At 47.9% G+C, this 18257-nt stretch overlaps 1 protein-coding gene and 1 pseudogene across 1 annotated transcript in view; both read left to right on the plus strand.

The window, feature by feature from the left end:
• Nucleotides 1-10142, plus strand: part of Myo15a (myosin XVA) — a 49301-nt gene extending 39159 nt beyond the window's left edge. The window contains 7 exon segments of the mRNA XM_090351566.1: nt 311-407; nt 2756-2916; nt 3841-3974; nt 5079-5212; nt 5504-5637; nt 7592-7732; nt 10041-10142. Coding sequence (XP_090207692.1) covers nt 311-407; nt 2756-2916; nt 3841-3974; nt 5079-5212; nt 5504-5637; nt 7592-7732; nt 10041-10142 — 903 coding nt within the window.
• A 1727-nt stretch (nt 10143-11869) lies between these two features.
• Nucleotides 11870-16629, plus strand: LOC150050852 (pre-mRNA-splicing factor SLU7 pseudogene; annotated as a pseudogene).
• The last annotated feature ends 1628 nt before the right edge of the window (nt 16630-18257 follow it).

Consider the following 18257-nt stretch of genomic DNA (forward strand, 5'->3'; position numbering starts at 1 on the left):
TCTGGTGTCTGCAGAGTGTCCTGAAACCAATCCCCTAGGATATAGAGTAATAACTATTTCTTGGAAGAGCAAACTTAGCCTCTGAGAGATTAAGACTCCAGCTCGGGGTGGTACTGTGGATAAGAGACCAAGACATAACCAAAGGAAACAGAAACTGTATCCTCTACCCATGTGAGGCGGGTCCTCCAAGGCTTCAGAGGTCCTGTGCCTCGGTGGCTCAGCTCACAACAGCACCCACAACCTGAGTGGACTAAGAGGCCAGAGGACAGGTCTGGCTGGCGCACAACCTTACCACCTCTGTCCTACCCAGGTGGCACTGGATGTGGTGGAGGAGATCTGTTCTGAGATGGCCTTGACACGTCCTGAAGCCTTCGATGAATATGTGATCTTCCTTGTCACCAACCAAGGTGAGCCAGTCCATAGAAACAGGTTGGCTCCTTCTCACTACCAGGCTTCGGCCATGTGGGGTCCTATACATAGCTTCGGAGGCCACTTTTTTTTTTTCAGGAAGCCCTAGATCCCTATTTGGTATGTGTTGTGAGCCCCCCAGTCTATCCCATTCGTCTTTGTTTTACATTCGTCTGTTTTCACCTTCTGGGCTGGGAGTTCATAGAGGATAAGACCATCTTTGATTCCTGCCTTTGTCCCTCAGCCTTTCTTGGTAAGAGAACTCTGTCCTCATATTCTAAGAAGCTTCATCCGTAGATCCAGACTCTAGGTACCCACAGTACTAGCATATGGCTCATGGAGCCATAAGGGCTGCTGAAGTTCTCACCAGGCTCTCTTCCCCAGGGATCCTGGGATCCAAGGGGACAAAGTCCCTTCCATATAGGCCCGGGAGTTTGGCCTAGTGGTAGAGTGCTTGCCTAGCATGCGTGAAGCCCCAGGTTCGATTCCTCGGTACCACATACACAGGAAAAAGCCAGAAATGGTGTTGTGGCTTAAGTGGTAGAGCACACTTAAGTGGTAGAACACTAGCCTTGAGTAAAAACCAAGGACAGTGCCCAGGCCCTTAGTTCAAGCCCAAGACTGGCAATAAACAAAATAAGCAAAAAACCATATAATACTACAAGCCAGGATCTGATGGCTCATGCCTATAATCATAGTTACTCAGGAAGCTGAGAACTGAGAAGCACAATTTGAAGTCAGCCAGGGCAGAAAAGTCCCTGTGAGGGGCAGGGAGTGTGGCCTAGGGGAAGAGTGCTTGCCTAGCATGCAGGAAGCCCTCAGTACCACATATACAGAAAAAGCCAGAAGTGGTGCTGTCACTCAAGTGGTAGAGTGCTAGCATTGAGAAAGCCCAAGGACAGTACTTGGGCCCTAAGTTCAAGCCCCAGGACTGGCAAAAAAAAAAAGTCCTTGTGAGACTCTTATTTCCAATTAACCACCACCAGAAAACTGGAAGTAGAGCTGTGGCTTAAGGTGGTAGAGTGCTAGCCTTGTGCAAAAACACTCAGGGACAGCTCCCAGAACCCAAGTTTGAACCCCATGACCGTGTGTGTGTGTGTGTGTGTGTGTGTGTGTGTGTATTACTATGAACTTCCCTCTTTTTTTTTAGTGCTGTGGATCAAATCAGGGCCTTGTACATGCTAGTTAAGTGTGCTACCACTGAGCTACACTATAAGCTCTTAATTCCTACCACAATGGTATAGATAGACTATTATCATTATCACTTATGGATAAAGAAACCAGGGCCAGGAAAGGCATATTAAATACCTTGGCTGCTAAAACAACATATCACAAACTCAGTGGTGACAACATGGATTAACCATCTTGTAGTTCTTAAAGTCAGAAGTCTTGGATTGAGAATGTGGTAAGGGCTGTGTACCTCCTGTAAGCTCTATGAGACGATCCATTTTCTTGCCCTCCCACCTTCTACAGGCTGCCCTTGGCTCCTGGCTCCTTCTATCTGAAGCCAACAGCTAAACTCTTTCAATGTTTCCTCTCCTTGCTCTGTCCTCATACTTCCTCCTCAGACTCTGATTCTATCTGCCTCTTGAAAGAATGCTTGGACTTATAATGAATGGGTCCACCTGGATCAAAGTTCCTTTTGCTATAAAAGTGACATAGTCACAAGTTCCAGTTATTAAAGTGTGGATATCTCTGGGACCCCAGAAGCTAAGTGACTCACCCAAGGTCACGCTATGGGAGGTGAAGAAGGCCCCTCCAGTCAGTCACAGGATTCTAAACTCTCACTTTCATTCCAACCTACTGTTCTTTGATAAACACTTTACTAAAGGGGTGAGATGGTAAAGCAGTGTCAGTGCACTTCTCTCCTAGGCTTAGACCCCAGGCTTTCCCACTGTGTTCCCATAACCCGGTGTCCAGTAATGGATCTCTCCTGAAGGAAGTTGGAAGAAAAGCTTGTCATGAGCTGAGTGAGGCCTGTTATACTTCTGTTTGTCCCTAGCCTCCCCTGGAAAGGGGCCAGATTTTTCCTGAATGTAACCCAAGGTTCTTTCCAGACCCAGGTAGGCTGCCCTCAAAGACACCCCTAGACTCCTTCCTTGGGAAAATTGCGCATTGCTTGTACCTTTGAATTGCAGTTATTTCCCTCTGTGCTGATCAACATTTCCATGATGCAGGGTGTTGCTTCCCTGATAAGTTTATGAGGAAGGTGTGTCCTCAGGGAAGTAGTGTGTTCAAGGTGACACCTTGCTTGGCTGGCAGGCTAAGGTTTGCACATTTATTCTGTACAGGTGCACACGTGCACAAATAATGCTTCACTTAGCCCTGTTTCTCCACTCCCTAACAGGCCAGCATGTGTGCCCGCTCAGCCGCCGGGCCTACATTCTGGACGTGGCCTCAGAGATGGAACAGGTGGATGGTGGCTACATGCTCTGGTTCCGGCGAGTGCTCTGGGATCAACCACTCAAGTTTGAGAATGAGCTGTATGTGACCATGCACTACAACCAGGTCAGCACCCCCAGCCCCCTTGCTGTTCTAGACCTGTGGGCTGCTGGGAGGATGGGGTAGTCTTTGCAATCAGACACCACAAATGCCACAGCTGGGACTTGGGAGAAGGGGTGGCAAAGCTTAAGCAATTCTGTGTATAAAATGAGTCAATTTGCATTTATAGCTACAGGGGGTCACGGTTAAGGTCTAGCTCTGCACTGTCTGGTAGTGTGCTACTTAAGAATCTGATGCAAGCCAGGCTCATGCCTATAATCCTAGCTACTCAGGAGGCTGAGATCTGAGGATCAAGGTTTAAAGCCAACCTGGGCAGGAAAATCTGTAAAACATTTGTCTCCAATTAACCATCAGAAAACCAGAAGTAAGAGCTTTGGCTCAAAGTGGTGGAATGTTAGCCTTGAGCAGAAAAACTTAGGGATAGTGTGTAGGCCCTTAGTTCAAGCCCCAGGGTTGAGGTGGATGGGAGGTGGAAAGGGATGGGAATGTGGCTTAGTGGTAGAGTGCTTGCCTAGCGTACATGAGGCCCTAGGTTCACTTCCTCAGTACCACATACACAGAAAAAGCCAGAAATGGTGCTGCGTGTGGCTCAAGTGGTAGAATGCTAGCTTTGCACAAAAGAGACAGTGCCCAGGCCCTGAGTTCAAGCCCCAGGCCTGGCAAAAAAAAAAAATTCTGATGCAAATCCTTCTGTGTGTTGAACATGGAATTTGTGTTCTGCTTTTATTAGCCCACATTACTGTAGGGTTTCTTCATTGCCTTGAGGGTGATGGCTTTTCTAGTTCCACCTCTGATGCCAAGAAAGCCATGGGCAATCTTATCACAAAGAGATAGGACTGACATGGTGATAATGGACTGTCTCCAGCCCCTCCCAGTGAATATCCTTGTGTACACTTGCCTGATAGCATCTCGTGCAATTGTTCCCTGCAGGTCCTGCCTGACTACCTGAAAGGCCTCTTTAGCAGTGTGCCTGCCAGCCGGCCCAGTGAACAGCAGCTACAGCAGGTGTCCAAGCTGGCTTCACTGCAGCATCGCGCCAAGGATCACTTCTACCTGCCCAGTGTGTGAGCACCTGTCTACCCATCTCAGTCTGAAGGACAGGCACATGTGTTTTTGCATCCTACTCCCCACTTTTCTCCTCACATCCCAGTCCCCCCATCAGCCTCCCTGTTGTGTCAGGGAGGCTGTCTGGAAGAGGCTGTCCTGGCCTTGGGGCTTGGAGTCCAATCATTCACCTATGGATTGGTACTCCATCTCCCTTTCATGACAAGTTGCTTCCAGCTGCTGTTTATAGCACAGAACAAATGTAAAGATATAAAAACTGTCAGGACACACATACCAAGTGGTCCAAGAAATACACATGGCTATGCACATTCCGCCACAAAAGTATTTACTACAGCATTGCTCGTGACAGCAAAAGAATGGAAGCCACCTCAATATCCAGCAACAGAGGATTTATTAAGTACATTTTGGGGAGTTAGCCTTTACTGATACTTTCAAAGCTATGATCGGTGCTCACAGTATGAATCAGTCACACCTAAATTTTTGGGCTCAGGACCTTTTAACTCTCTTGAAAACAGGACCCCAAACGCCAGGAGTGTGGTCTAGTGGTAGAGTGCTTGTTTAGCATGTGTGAAGCCCTGGGTTCAATTCCTCTGCACCACATACACAGAAAAAGCTGGAAGGGGTGCTGTGGCTCAAGTGGTAGAGCACTAGCCTTGAAAAAGCTCAAGGACAGTAAGCAGACCCTGAGTTCAAGCCCTAGGACTGGAAAGGGGTGGGGGGAATATAGGACGTCAGGTCATATGCTGAAGGGCATATCTCAGTGGCATGAAGCCCTGGGTTGCATCCTTAGCCCTTTTCCACTTGACTTGGCAGGGAAAGGGTTATATCCATAGACGTGCTTATGCTGTCCGTCTGCTAATCCACATATCATATACCTGAGGTCTCAGCCTCCTGAGTAGCTAGGATTGCAGGTGTGAGCCGCTGGAGACTGGCTATGCAAAGCTCTTTTTAGGGCCTAATTGTAAACAAAGAAGAACAGGAATCTCCTAAAGGTATAATTCTAATCCTGGATTTAAAATAATCATTGAGTATTGTTTTGCACTTTACCCACTGCAATGGGAATGCAGAGTTGGGTACTCAGGCCTCCTGTCCCCCACATGCAGGCGGGAAGTCCAAGAATACATCCCAGCCCAGCTTTATCACACGACGGCTGGCACGGCCTGGCTCAACCTGGTCAGCCAGCATCGGCAGCAGGCACAGGCGCTCAGTCCCCACCAGGCCCGTGCCCAGTTCCTGGGTGAGAGTTGGGGCATGGAGGGTTTGGAGACATGGTGTTGGGGAGGGGCTCTGCCTAGAGGTCTTAGAGGGAAGGGGTGGGTGGAGGCACCGTTTATTTTTTGGTACTGGCTGAGCTACCTACGTACCATGTTCCTGAAGACTTCACCTGGGTTGGGGATGACTTTGGGCAGAGAGCTGGAAGCAGGAGCTACATGTGGGAGGTAGAAAGGCTAGAGAGGTGCGAGGAGAAGGAAGAGGGCCTCCCCTGTCTTGTCTTGTGTCTCACAGTAACGCTGTTTCCTCACTGCAGGCCTCCTCAGTGCCTTTCCGATGTTCGGCTCTTCCTTCTTCTTTGTCCAGAGCTGCAGCAACGTTGTTGTGCCAGCTCCCTGCATTCTCGCTGTCAACCATAACGGCCTCAACTTCCTCAGCACTGAGACTCATGTGAGCCGCCTTAGCCTGGCCCTGCCTGCAGTCTACCATGTAGTCTTCCTCTTCCTCCTGGGGTAGAGGCACCATGGAGGCCCAGACTGACCACTTAGCACATATGTGATGTCTGGCAGGCCTCTTCCCTTGCCTTGTAGGGGAGAGGGAAAGTGGGAGGTGAGGTGAGAGCCATGCCAAGCCTGCAGACCATGGTAGTCTGCTCAAGCTGTGGAACCAAATGCTATAGTTTAGACAACTCACTCAAGGTAAGTATGTTTCCCATGATTCAGAAGACTGAAAGCCCAAGGTCAAGGTGGGTGCCAAGCTGGCTTCTCTTTGGCTTCTAGATAGACACCTTTCATTGTGTTCTCCTGTTCTTTCCTCTGTGTAGGCCCAGACTCACTTTTATAAGGCCACCTGCCATATTGGATTAAGGCCCACTGCAACAGCCTTATTTTAACTGAATCATTCCTCCTCCTCCTTCTCCTTTTGTGGTGCCAGGAATCAAACCCAGTCTTATGAGTACAAGACAAACATGCTCTCTTGCCTCTAGCCCCTTGATCACCTCTTTAAAGGCTCTATATCTAAATACAGTCATGCTCAAGGCACTGTAATTTAACATAGGACTTTGGAAGGACATAACACAACCCATCATTAATGGGACTTGTAATCCCCTTTCTTAGTTTTATTGCTCCCAGAAATAGAAACTGATGCTGGACACCAGTGGCTGCCTGTAATTCTAACTACTTAGGAGGCTGAGATCTGAAGATCTTCGTTCAAAGTCAGCCGAGGGAGGAAAGTCTATGAGACTCTTTTTTTTGCCAGTCATGGGGCTTGAACATAGGGCCTGGGCACTGTGCTTGGGCTTTTTCCTCAGGGTTAGCACTCTGCCACTTGAGCCATATCACTACTTCCAGCTTTTCTATGTATGTGGTACTGGGAATGGAACCTCGGTCTTGGTGCATGCTAAGCAGGCACTCTGTCACTAGGCCAAATTCCCAGCCCCCCATGAGCCTCTTGTCTCCAATACACTACTCAGAAAAAGCCAGAAGCAGAGCTGTGACTCAAGAGGTAGTAGAAGGGCTGGGAGTTTGGCCTAGTGGTAGAGTGCTTGCATAGCATGCACCAAGACCGAGGTTCCATTCCCAGTACCACATACATAGAAAAAATGTCAGAAGTGGTGCTGTGGCTCAAGTGGTAGAACTCTAGCCTTGAGAAAACCCAAGAACAAAGATTAGGCCCTGAGCCCAAGCCCAGTACTGGCAAAAAAAAAAAAAAAAAAAAAAAAGAGGTAGTAGAGCGCAAGCCTTGAGCAAAAGAATCTCAAGGACGGTGGTCAGGCCCAGAGTTCAAGTCCCAAGATCGGCCAAAACAAGGATTCCAGGGCTGATAGCTTATTTAGAGGTGACCAAGGGACACTAGCAGAGGTAGGGCAGGAGAGGGGACACAGATAAGAATTGCCAGGTGCACAACTGAAGGTCAGTCCACCTGGAACAGCTGGAGACAGCTTCTAACACACCCTTTGTATATTCCATCTCTCCTGGAGGAGGGGTGGTCCCATGATCCACCACTCCCCTCCAGTCAGTAGTCTAGGCTTCTTCCTTGGACACTAACCCTTCATTGCTCTTGCTTTTCCTGCACGGCGTCTGCTTGCTCCCTGAAAAGGGGGTTTAGAAGTAGCATGGATGTGACAGGGCACTAGCAGAATCCATTATACCCCTATCCCAAGCATTCTGAGTTGTGTCTGGCACACCACTTGATGCATCATCAGCATCTGTTGAATACGCAAGTGAGGAAATAGGTCCAGAGAAGCTGAGTGACTTGCTCGAGGTGACACAGCAAGTATCTGGGGAACTGGGATTTGAACTAGGGCCTTCTGCCTTCTCCTGATCTCATTTACAGAGAAGGGACTAATGTGTTGGAGATTATCCCTACCCTCAAATCTGTCTGGTCTTTCTCCCTCCACTCCCAGGAGCTGTTGGTGAATTTCCCCTTGAAGGAGATCCAGTCTACACGGACCCAGAGGCCCACAGCCAACTCCAGCTACCCTTATGTGGAGATTGCACTGGGTGATGTGGCCACCCAGCGTACCATGCAGCTGCAGCTGGAGCAGGTGGGCCCTGTGTTACCAGCCAGCCTTATCCCTCAGGCCCTAGTTTCCTCATTCCATGCACTGGGCTTTTCTCTGGGCCTGGCTATGGTTCAGGGAGCAGACAGTGCTGGGGACAGAACTGCAAGTCATCATGGCTCCTCCAAGGAAAGCTCCTTGACTGTGCCACTGTGGGAAAGAGACCAGGTTCCAAAATAGAGACATTTGATGGGGCTCTGGCCTGGGGCCAGAATGGGGCAGGGCGGGGTGGGAGGCAGGACACATCAGGGAAAGACAGGGCTTAGAGCAATTTAAATGTCAAGCTAAGAATGTGGGGCTTTCTTTTTAGGTTGGTGGTGAGCAGGCAGGATATAAGAGGTTTGGGAAAGTTGGCCTGGACAGAGACATGGGGACTAGGATGGCAGTTAAAGAAAAGAGACTTCCATGAGACACTAGGGGAAATGACTGCCCACATGTCCTCCTGTGCCGCCTCAACGGTGGCTGTCTTTAAAAAAAGCATGAGGGGGGAGTGAGGGAGCGCCCTAGATTCCTGTCCAAGTCTCACAGGTTCTGATGGACCAGGTAGGCCTAAAGTTTTCACCCCTCTGGCTAGACAAGATTAAGGCTGAGAGAGGGCTAAAACCAACATGTCTGCCCTTGTCTGTCTGTACCTCCCCTGCAAGGACCTGGGTCCAGCACCCTGCCCTCTGTGACAAGGAAGAGAAGAGGCCTCTACTGCACCATCCCTAACACTGAGGAACACTGACTTGAGCCCAGGCTCGCCAGTGTTCTTCTTACTATACCTCAATCCATATCTACCAGGAGTTACCTGTTTCTCCTGGAGTCTCAGACTCCACCCCTGTCCTACTTCCCAGAACAGAACTCTCTGTTCTCTCCCCTCATCCATACATATCTCTGTACCTGCCACCATGCTCATTCTTTGGCTCCTTTCCTGATGCTTTCTGTCCTGAATGGTCTCTACATGTTGCTGAGTCTCTCCTTGTCCCTCTTCCCCCAATCTGGTCCTTAAACTTCCAAAACCATCTTTACTGTGATGGACCCCATCTCATATACACTGTTTAGCTAATGGGGATGGCTCCTCAGGCACTTTAGAATGTGGCCTTGGGCCTCTTTCCATGGAGTTGTGAACTTAACCCCTTACCAGCTGGGGATGCTGGGGCTCTGGCCAGCTAAATGAGAGCTGGCCTTGGGCCTCAACCTTTTCAATTGCAGGATGGGTAACAGTGCTGCCAATTAGGGAACAACCGTAAGGATTGAAGGCAGCTCTCAGCCCGAGGCCTGGCACTGGCAGTGATGCTGTCATTACTCTGTCCCTATTGGAGTAGCTTCAGTTACCCAGAAAATCCTGGGGGGAGTCCCCAACACTGGCCTTCATATAAGAACCAGATTCAGGGCCAGGAGTTTGGCCTAGTGGTAGAGTGCTTGCCTAGCATGCACGAAGACCCGGGTTCGATTCCTCGGTACCACATACATAGCAAAAAGCCAGAAGTGGTGCTGTGGCTCAAGTGGTAGAGCCCTAGCCTTGAGAAAATCCAGGGACAGTGCTCAGGCCCTGAGCTCAAGCCCAGGATTGGCAAAAAAAAAAAGAACCAGATTCAAAAATTGATTTCCACCAGGTGCAGTGGCTCACGCTTGTAATCCTAGCTATTCAGGAGGCTGAGATCTGAGGATCGTGGTTCAAAGCCAGTTTATCTCCAATTAACCACCAGAAAACCAGAAGTGGCGCTGTGGCTCAAGGGGTAGGGTGGTAGGTAGCCTTGAGCTAAAGAGCTCAGGGACAATACCCAGAGCCTGAGTCCCACAACCGACAAAAAAAGAAAAAAGAAAAATTGATTTCCCACAATGCTTACCCTTCTCCCAGTGGGAACCTTGAGGTAGACACAATGGTGACGCATGGTTAGACCAGTTGCCTTCTATGGATCAGCTTAATGGAGGGAGTACTGGGGATCAAACTCAGAGCTTTGGGTCTGCTTTGTGTACACTGGGCCACTCCCCTGGTCCCATAGGCTATTTCTAAAATCTACAGGATTTATGTATGATAGAGTCTCAATGAATTTTTACACAGCTCTGCTAGGCAGGTGAACTCAGCCCCTACATATGAGGCCACTGGCACTCAGAAACTCAAAGTAACTGGCTCTGATTACACAACTCACAGGCAGGAGAACCAGCAGTGGTCCTCTGCTTACTATGGCCCAGAGCCCAACCTCCCTTCTCCCACACTGAGGGTCCCTGCATGAATGACATCATGCACGTTCCATTCCAGTGTGCATGCTGAACAAGGTGGTCTAAATTCTCACTGTGTCCTTGACAGGGTCTGGAGCTGTGTCGAGTGGTGGCTGTGCATGTGGAGAACCTGCTCAGTGCCCGAGAGAAGAGGCTCACGCTGCCCCCCAGTGAGATTACCCTGCTCTAAGGCTGTGGACAGCCCTGCAGCCGCTGCCCCTTTGGACCCAGTGACCTTGCTTACAAGGACCAGAACCTTGGACAAGACTAAGGAAGCAGGAAGAACAACCCATCTCTCCCCAAACCCCAAAGTGAGAGAATTGCAGATGTGACCTGGGATCAAATAGCTAATGGAACTTTCAAAGGTTGGTCCAATATGTGCAGATAGCAGGACCTGGGACTTTCTGCCATTTGTCTGCTGTAGATGCTGCCTTACCACCTAAAAGAGGACTGCCTCCTCCAGTGGCCTAGATGTACTGGGCTCTGCCTTGGTTAACTCAGGACCTGACACTCAGATATGCTCCAGCTCCACATCCCAGCCCCATGCATCCTTGTCAGGTGCTCCACCTTGGGCTGCCCCTCAGCTCTGGTCTATGGCCTTTCCCCCAATCATTTCTGAGCAAATAAAAGGTGTGCCCAACAGTCACATCCTCCACAGAGCTTCTGAGTTGCTGGGAAAGAAGTCTGAGGGAGGTGGCAGAAGGTGGTGTTATAGCTAGGAGAACTCATTGCCTTTAGACACATCTGTCCTTGTTCATCTTTGCAGATTCCTGCCCCCCAATCTATACTCCCTGAACCCCAGATTTCCTGGATGAGCCACAACAAGCTTTTAAGAGTGAGGTACCTCTACTACCTGGATAAATTCTATCCAGGGATAGGGACTAAGAAGTCTTGGAAAGGGCTACTCAGAGAAATGGAGATGAGTTTTGGAGAATACTTAGGAGTTTGTTAAGAACACAGGCAAATTCTCTCTCCTATCTGCTGTGCCCCTGAGACTTCAAAAAGTTTCTGCCTAGGCCTATGAGTTCTAGTATGTCTCCTACTCATTCTTGCAGTAATTTCAAAGTTCCAGGTGTGATACTGATCCCTTTGGAGTTGATATGTGTGCACGGTGATAGATGGGGATCCACTTCTATTTTCTTTTTCTTTATTTTATGTTATTTCTTTATTTACTTGGTCATGGGGTTTGAATTCTGGACCTGGGCGCTGTCCCTGGGCTCTTCAGCTCAAGGTTAGCACTCTTACCTATTGAGCCACAGCATTACTTCTCACTTTTTAATTTCTACATATGGATGTCTAGTTTTCTCAACACCAACTATTGAAGATGCTATATTCTCATTTAACAGACAGAAAGCCAAGACATAAAAGATGACAGCAAAGACGTAAAAAGGGAGAGTGAAGAGACAAAAAGCACATAACACTAGGAGTTAATCAAGGAAACAAGCAGCTCAAATCTTCCACTAGTTCAGGAGCAAAAGAGCCAAGCGCTCTTTAGGGCACAGACATCACTCAACCAGAAGCTATCGTAGTGGCTGCTGGGTGAAGGCAAGGAACCCAGAAGTAAACAGCAGTGACTTGCTTACTTGTCTGACTTTGGGTGGTTCTGGAGATAGCTGTGGTGGGACTAGGGTCCTCACTTTGTAGGTCAAGCTGGGCTCAGGCTCAGTACATAGCCCCAGACTGGTATGAAACTCTCAATCCTCCTTTGCCAGCCTTCTGAGGACCAGGCTTGCAGGTATGCCACCACATCTGACACTCTCTGCCATTTTCATAGAGGAAGCCAGTTTACCATGTTGCCAGCAGCTATGGATACAATTGATGCCACCCTTGGGTCCAAAGAACAGAGTTTAGAGAAATCAAAGAAGATGACCCAACAGGATCCAAGGATGAAGGAGCTAGAACAGTGAGAACTGGGTAATGTTCCTTCAGAAGGAGATAGAGAAGGTAAAAGTATAAACCCACACATCCCTCGCTATAGTTCTTCTTAAAACATCAGAGGCCACAACCAGAGAAACAAAAGCAGTTCAGTTCATCTGGAAAGGGCACAAGAGGGCTATCAAAGACAATTCCATAGCCACCAACTCCCACAAAGGTGCCTGCCAGAACTGTGGATTCCTGATGTACAAAAAGAAGGACTGCTTTGAGAGACCCAGGCAAATTGGCGCCACATTTATCAATATTAACATAGCCCCATGCGGCGCCCGGCACCCCTGACCAGCAGGGAAGAACGGACACCACACGAGGATCCTTCTCGATCACGCTTTATTAATGAAGAGCAACTCGTTTGAAGGGAAGGCTTGAAGCAGAGGGGCGCGGGGCAGGGAAGTGCAGCTGCTTATATACAATCAAAGAACGCGGGACTTTTTCCATTGGCTGCTGTGCTGCTAAGGTCTTTTTAAAACTCGGGATTGGTCAGGCCTCTGACGTCATACGCGCAGACGCAGCGGAGCGAGCAAAGGCTCTGCACTCACACACCCACTAAGGGGAACTAAGAAATTTGTATACAATGAGCGAGGCAGGGGACAGGCGCCGTCTTGGCTGCTCCGGCTCCCCACATCTCCCCCTTTCTGTTTTAACGCAGCAGGCCAACATACCTGTTGTGAAGAGAGTAGAGGTGCTGTCCTCCAAAGTAAAACTTGAGGTCCTACTCTAGAGGAGTGACCCAGGCGGCCAACCCTGGATCCCTCCCCTCCAGGTCCTCTTTTCCCTTTGTGGAGATGGGCTAGGGGCGCAGACCCATATGCTGACGCACATGCTCTCCCTGACCTGTTAGGATCAGGAGTGGTACTTTGTCCAACATTTCACAACTCTTGACTGCCTATACTCCTATTCCTCGTGCAATAGACTAAGGTCTTGAGGGTGCAAAGGCAGTACAGGGCAGTTTTAGTTGGCCTTTAAAGCTGCAAGCCAAATTTTGGGGGAGTGTCCCTGCTCCAAAGCAGTGAGTGCATGAACAAGCATTGCTCTCTCTCTCTTATTGCGAGACCTCATTCAGCAGAGCAACCAAAGGCTAAAGACACAAAACCCAAAACAAACTGCAACAAACATTCACAGGAACTGGAACAAATGTAGGCAACGGCTCCAGCATTGACTCAATTTACACTCTATGGCAGAACAATTTAAAATAATCAGAGCGACCCAATTTTTGAGAAACCAGCCTAACACAGAAGGACAGATTTTTTGACAGGGTAAGGCATAGGGAACCTTGCAGTCCTAGGGAAGTTGCAAGGAAGAATTGGTGGCACAAAGGGGAAAATGGAAGAAGCATTAGTCACAGGCATTGGTAATGGAAAGGTCTTCATCACTGCCCACATCGTCCTTTCTTTGTTGCTTTTTCCCTTCTGTCTCTTCATCCAAAGTCGTGGCAGCAGAAGAATTATTAACAGGATTATTCCCAGGATTTTGTTTCGCATCATCCTCTTTAGGCGTTTGATTTTCCTCCAATATCCTTACGAGGCGCTGCGGCACCCAATGGGGGGATTCCTGTCCCTGTGGAAAAACACAAACAGCTCCCCTGGATCTCTGAATTACAGGATCCGGTCCATACCATTTGTTATCGATAACATTTTTCCACATTACTTTTTGTGTGGGTGGTATTGCCATTTTTCCAGCATGCCGATCAGCAGCTGATTGTCCATTGTCATCCACTGTTACATAATTTAAGGTAAACAGTGCAATGGCCAGCCTTTCTCTGGGGGAGGCATCTCGGCCTATTCCCTCCTTTTGTTTAAATAAAAGTTGTTTAAGTGTTCTATTGGCACGTTCCACAATTCCCTGACCCTGGGGATTGTAAGGGAGGCCAGTAGAATGAACTACCTGCATTTGAGTGCAAAAAGAGCGAAATCCAGCAGAGGCATAAGCAGGGCCATTATCTGTTTTCAATTTTAATGGTTTTCCCCATGCTGCCCATGCTTCCAAGCAATGAACTTTAACATTGGACACCCTTTCCCCTGTAAGGGCCGTGGCATGCATTATGCCAGAGAAAGTGTCCACTGAAACATGAACATATTTTGTCCTGCCAAACTCAGGCACGTGAGTAACATCCATTTGCCATAAGGCATTAGAGCAAAGGCCTCTAGGATTAACTCCAATTATGAAAGAGGGATGATATACTACACAGGATTGACAAGCTTTAACAATTTCTCTAGCCTGTTGGCGTGAAATGGAAAACTTATAACGAAGGGTTTTTGCAGAAACATGATAAAGTTGATGAAAATCTCGTGCTAATTGAACAGAATTATGGGAAAGGCCCACCAGGGCTCTGGCAGTCAAATCCACTAAGGCATTGGCCTCTGACATGGGACCAGGCAAGCCAGTATGTGCCCGAATATGACCAATGAAAAAAGGATTTTTCCTTTGTAAAATTAAACTCTGAAGTTGGGATAATATATTTGAAACTGTACTGCTACCTTTTATGGAGGCGGCGACTTCCAGGGATGCCACTGCATTAACTACATATTGTGAATCAGAACATAGGTTAAAAGGCTCAGGAAATTTCCTGAATACTTCTAAAACTGTTAGACATTCAACTACTTGGCACCCAGACAAAAACTTCTCAGAACAACATACCTAGAAGGAGTCCTCTTCACGTGTCAAGTTCTGGATCCTCTTCGGCCCCTCCGCAGGTCCCGGGTTTCGGCACCAGTTGCGGCGCCCGGCACCCCTGACCAGCAGGGAAGAACGGACACCACACGAGGATCCTTCTCGATCACGCTTTATTAATGAAGAGCAACTCGTTTGAAGGGAAGGCTTGAAGCAGAGGGGCGCGGGGCAGGGAAGTGCAGCTGCTTATATACAATCAAAGAACGCGGGACTTTTTCCATTGGCTGCTGTGCTGCTAAGGTCTTTTTAAAACTCGGGATTGGTCAGGCCTCTGACGTCATACGCGCAGACGTCATACTCGCAGACGCAGCGGAGCGAGCAAAGGCTCTGCACTCACACACCCACTAAGGGGAACTAAGAAATTTGTATACAATGAGCGAGGCAGGGGACAGGCGCCGTCTTGGCTGCTCCGGCTCCCCACAGCCCCAGACAAGCATGTAAATAAAAAAATAACATAAAATAAAGGAAAATTACCAAGACATGTGAAAGGGTATCAATGTATGTGAATTAATGCACCTTCTATCTGGCAAATATCATGTAACCCTTTTACTAATTACAATAAAAAAAGGGTATCAATATTTGTGAAGTAATGTACCTTCTATCTGGTGAATATAATGTAACCCTTCTATTAATTATAATAAAATATATGAAAAAAAGAACAAAAAAAATAAAGGAAAATTAGTGGAATAAGCTCATTCCCCAAAAACACTGGTGGGGAGAAGAGGAACCAAATCCTTAGACAGAAAAAGATGACAACAAGCCAGGCATGGTGGCTCATGCCTGTAATCCAAGCTACTCAGGAGGCTGAGAACTGAGGATCGAGGTTCAAAACCAGCCTGGGCACAAAAGTCCATGAGACTCTTACCTTCAACTAACCACTAGAAAATTAGGAGTGGCTCTGTGGCTTAAAGGGTAGGACGGTAGCCACACAACTCAGAAAGAAAGAAAGAAGGAAAGAAAGAAAGAAAGAATCACAACAGTGAAGATGAGGATAAATATGCAGAAATTATCGACATTCCTGGGAGGAATTTTGACTCTTAAGGGAGACATTATGAATCTGAGGATTCAAGAAGATAATTGCAACATATTTGAGAAATTTAAATCCAAATTCTGCCTACTATGATCGCAAAACTAGAACAATGATAGAAAATTCTTACACCAATGCAGGCAAGAGTCCAGATGAAATGAGTTAGGCAAGAGATAACTTCAACAGATCCACAGGAGATACCATTTCAATGCCTCGGACACAGTTGTTTTCCTGGGAGGCCTATGACAAGGACTCAGAAGTATATCAGCAGGCAGATCCTACAAAACTAGAACTGTTGTATAAATCCTTCAAAGTAAAAACTTCAGAAGATTTCAAAGAACAGCAGAGAGAAAACATCCTGGAAAAGTATGGCAGCCAAGAGCATATAGATGCTTCTCCAGCTGAGTTGCTCTTAGCCCAGATGGAAGACTTTTATATACAGTACACAGGGTTGTCATCAAGGGGCAGGGGCGGCGGTGGCCTGCTCTAAGAACAAGGAAGATGTGAAGATTCACAACCACACACATATCTGGGGATCTTATTGGAAAGAAGGCCAATGGAGATACAAATGCTGTCACTCTTCTTTTTTTTTTTCAAGTATTCTGATTGTACTGGAGATGCTGGGAAGGAAACTGCTAACTCCAAGGAGTGTGTAATAACTGATGAGACTGGAGAAGCGTAGATAAAGAACCCGCAGACATTCGTGGAGATGCACCAAGAAAAAGTAAAGAGAAGAAAAAGAAGCACCACCGTAAGAGCAGTTCTGAAAGTGATGATGAAGAGAAGTTGAAAAACGCTCTGGATATCGAAAAGGCTGGCTTTCTCCATGTTAAAGAGATCATGCAGATTGGTGAGAGAAATACAACAGCATATGTGAAACTCAGGAACCTACAGAGGAGGAAATGAGGCCTACAGAATGAAACCTCAGAGGCTAGATGCTCCAGTGGGCTCTTTTCTTGGACAGCAGCAACTGATCAGAGAAAGTCATCCACCATACAGTCCAGCATGCTCCTATGGCTTCCCACTGATCATCAGAGAAAAACCCTGATCTACCTGGGCCCGGTGGCTCACTCCTATAATCCCGGCTGAGATCTGAGAAGTGCAGTTCAAAGCCAGCTCTGGCATTAATGTCTGTGAGAGCCTTGTCTCCACTCAACCACCAGAAAACCGGAAGTGTCCCTGCGGCTTAAGGGGTAGGGCAGTAGCCTTGAGCTGAAGAGCTCAGGGGCAATGTGTAGGCCCAGAGTTCAAGTCCCACAATCGACAAAAAAGAAAAACAAAAACAAAAAGGAAAAACCCTGATCTGTCCTTGCTACCTGACTACAATAAAGCTTTCAGAGGTCTCAAAGAAAAAACAATAGAGGCAAGAATATCATAGGGAGAGAAACTTGTTCCCTGTTGTATTCCTAGACTAAGGTGAGGTAGGAAAGCCTGTCCTAGGATAGTTTATAACAGAGTAAGTCCTTTAATACTGTCATATGAATAAAAGAAGAACTAAATGAATGTGGATAGAGTGTTGCTGCTTTGGTGAGCCTGGCTGAGGAATTAATAGGCTTGGAAACAGGAGGATGGAGAGGTAGATGGGATGTAACTCCAGGAGCCATGCTATCAGGGGAAGTCTTGGTTTACTCACTCAGCCATTTATTGCTTTGAAAGTATTAGTGCCAGGCACTGGGAGTTGCTTATTGCTGGATAATTGCAAACTAGATGATCTCTGTGAGTGCGAGTTGGCAGACAATAAAGGGAAGCTATAGACCATGCAGGTCCCTAGATGACCAGTGGCAGGCCTCACTATGGATTTAGCATTCCATTCCAAGCTCATCAGGAGCCCTGGGAGATTTCCAGTGGGAGTGGGGGCAGGGTAACCTGCTAGGGTGGGTATTGCAAGGAGTGGCTATAGAGCAGAAACCAGAGAGGCTATGGAGGGAGTGAAAGGGGGCTGGAAGCCTGGTGTGTGTGGGGGGGAGTTGATAATTTGGGAGAGGACTCTGGGTCCATCAGACCATCCCAGGACAGAGAGGCCAAGGAGCCTTTGACACAAATACCAGAGCTGTTTGGCTTTGCCTCACTGCTCCAAGCTTGGCTTCCCTAGACGCAGGCTGAGGTAAGAGAATGAGCCATGGCCACAGTGATGTGGCTCCAGGTGGCTTGCCTAAGATGGCTCCTGGGACTCTGCCCTTAGTCCTAGTGCTTGGCTTATTTAGCAAGGGTCCACAAAAAAGCCCACTGGGATCCAACAAGAGGCTTCCCAGAGATCTCCTTGCTGTGTCCACATTTCTCAGAATGTCATGGAGTGGTATGTGAGAGGTGAATATACTATCTTTACCTGGCAACCCTTTTTCTAGTTATCTGTGATATGTGTAGGGAGGAATGGATGAAGAGGAGAGCGGCCTTTTGGGTTTCAGAATATAAGTGGGTAGCCAGGCTTTGAGGCTCACACCTGTAATCCTAGCTACTCAGGAGGCTGAGATCTGAGGATAGTGGTTCAAAGCCAGCCCCCTAAAGAATGTGAGATTCTTATCTCCAGTTGATCACTAGGAAATGGGAAATGGGGGTGTGGTTCAAGGGGTAGGGCAGTAGCCTTGAGCTGAAGAGCTCTGGGACAGCACCCAGGCCCAGGGTTCAAGCCCCATGATCCCTTCCTCCCGCCCCCAGCCCAGAAAAAGAATACAAATG

The sequence above is a fragment of the Megascapheus bottae genome, chromosome 17 (genome assembly GCF_031878675.1).
Source record: "Megascapheus bottae isolate mThoBot1 chromosome 17, mThoBot2.hap1, whole genome shotgun sequence".
Classification (NCBI taxonomy): Eukaryota; Metazoa; Chordata; class Mammalia; order Rodentia; family Geomyidae; genus Megascapheus; species Megascapheus bottae.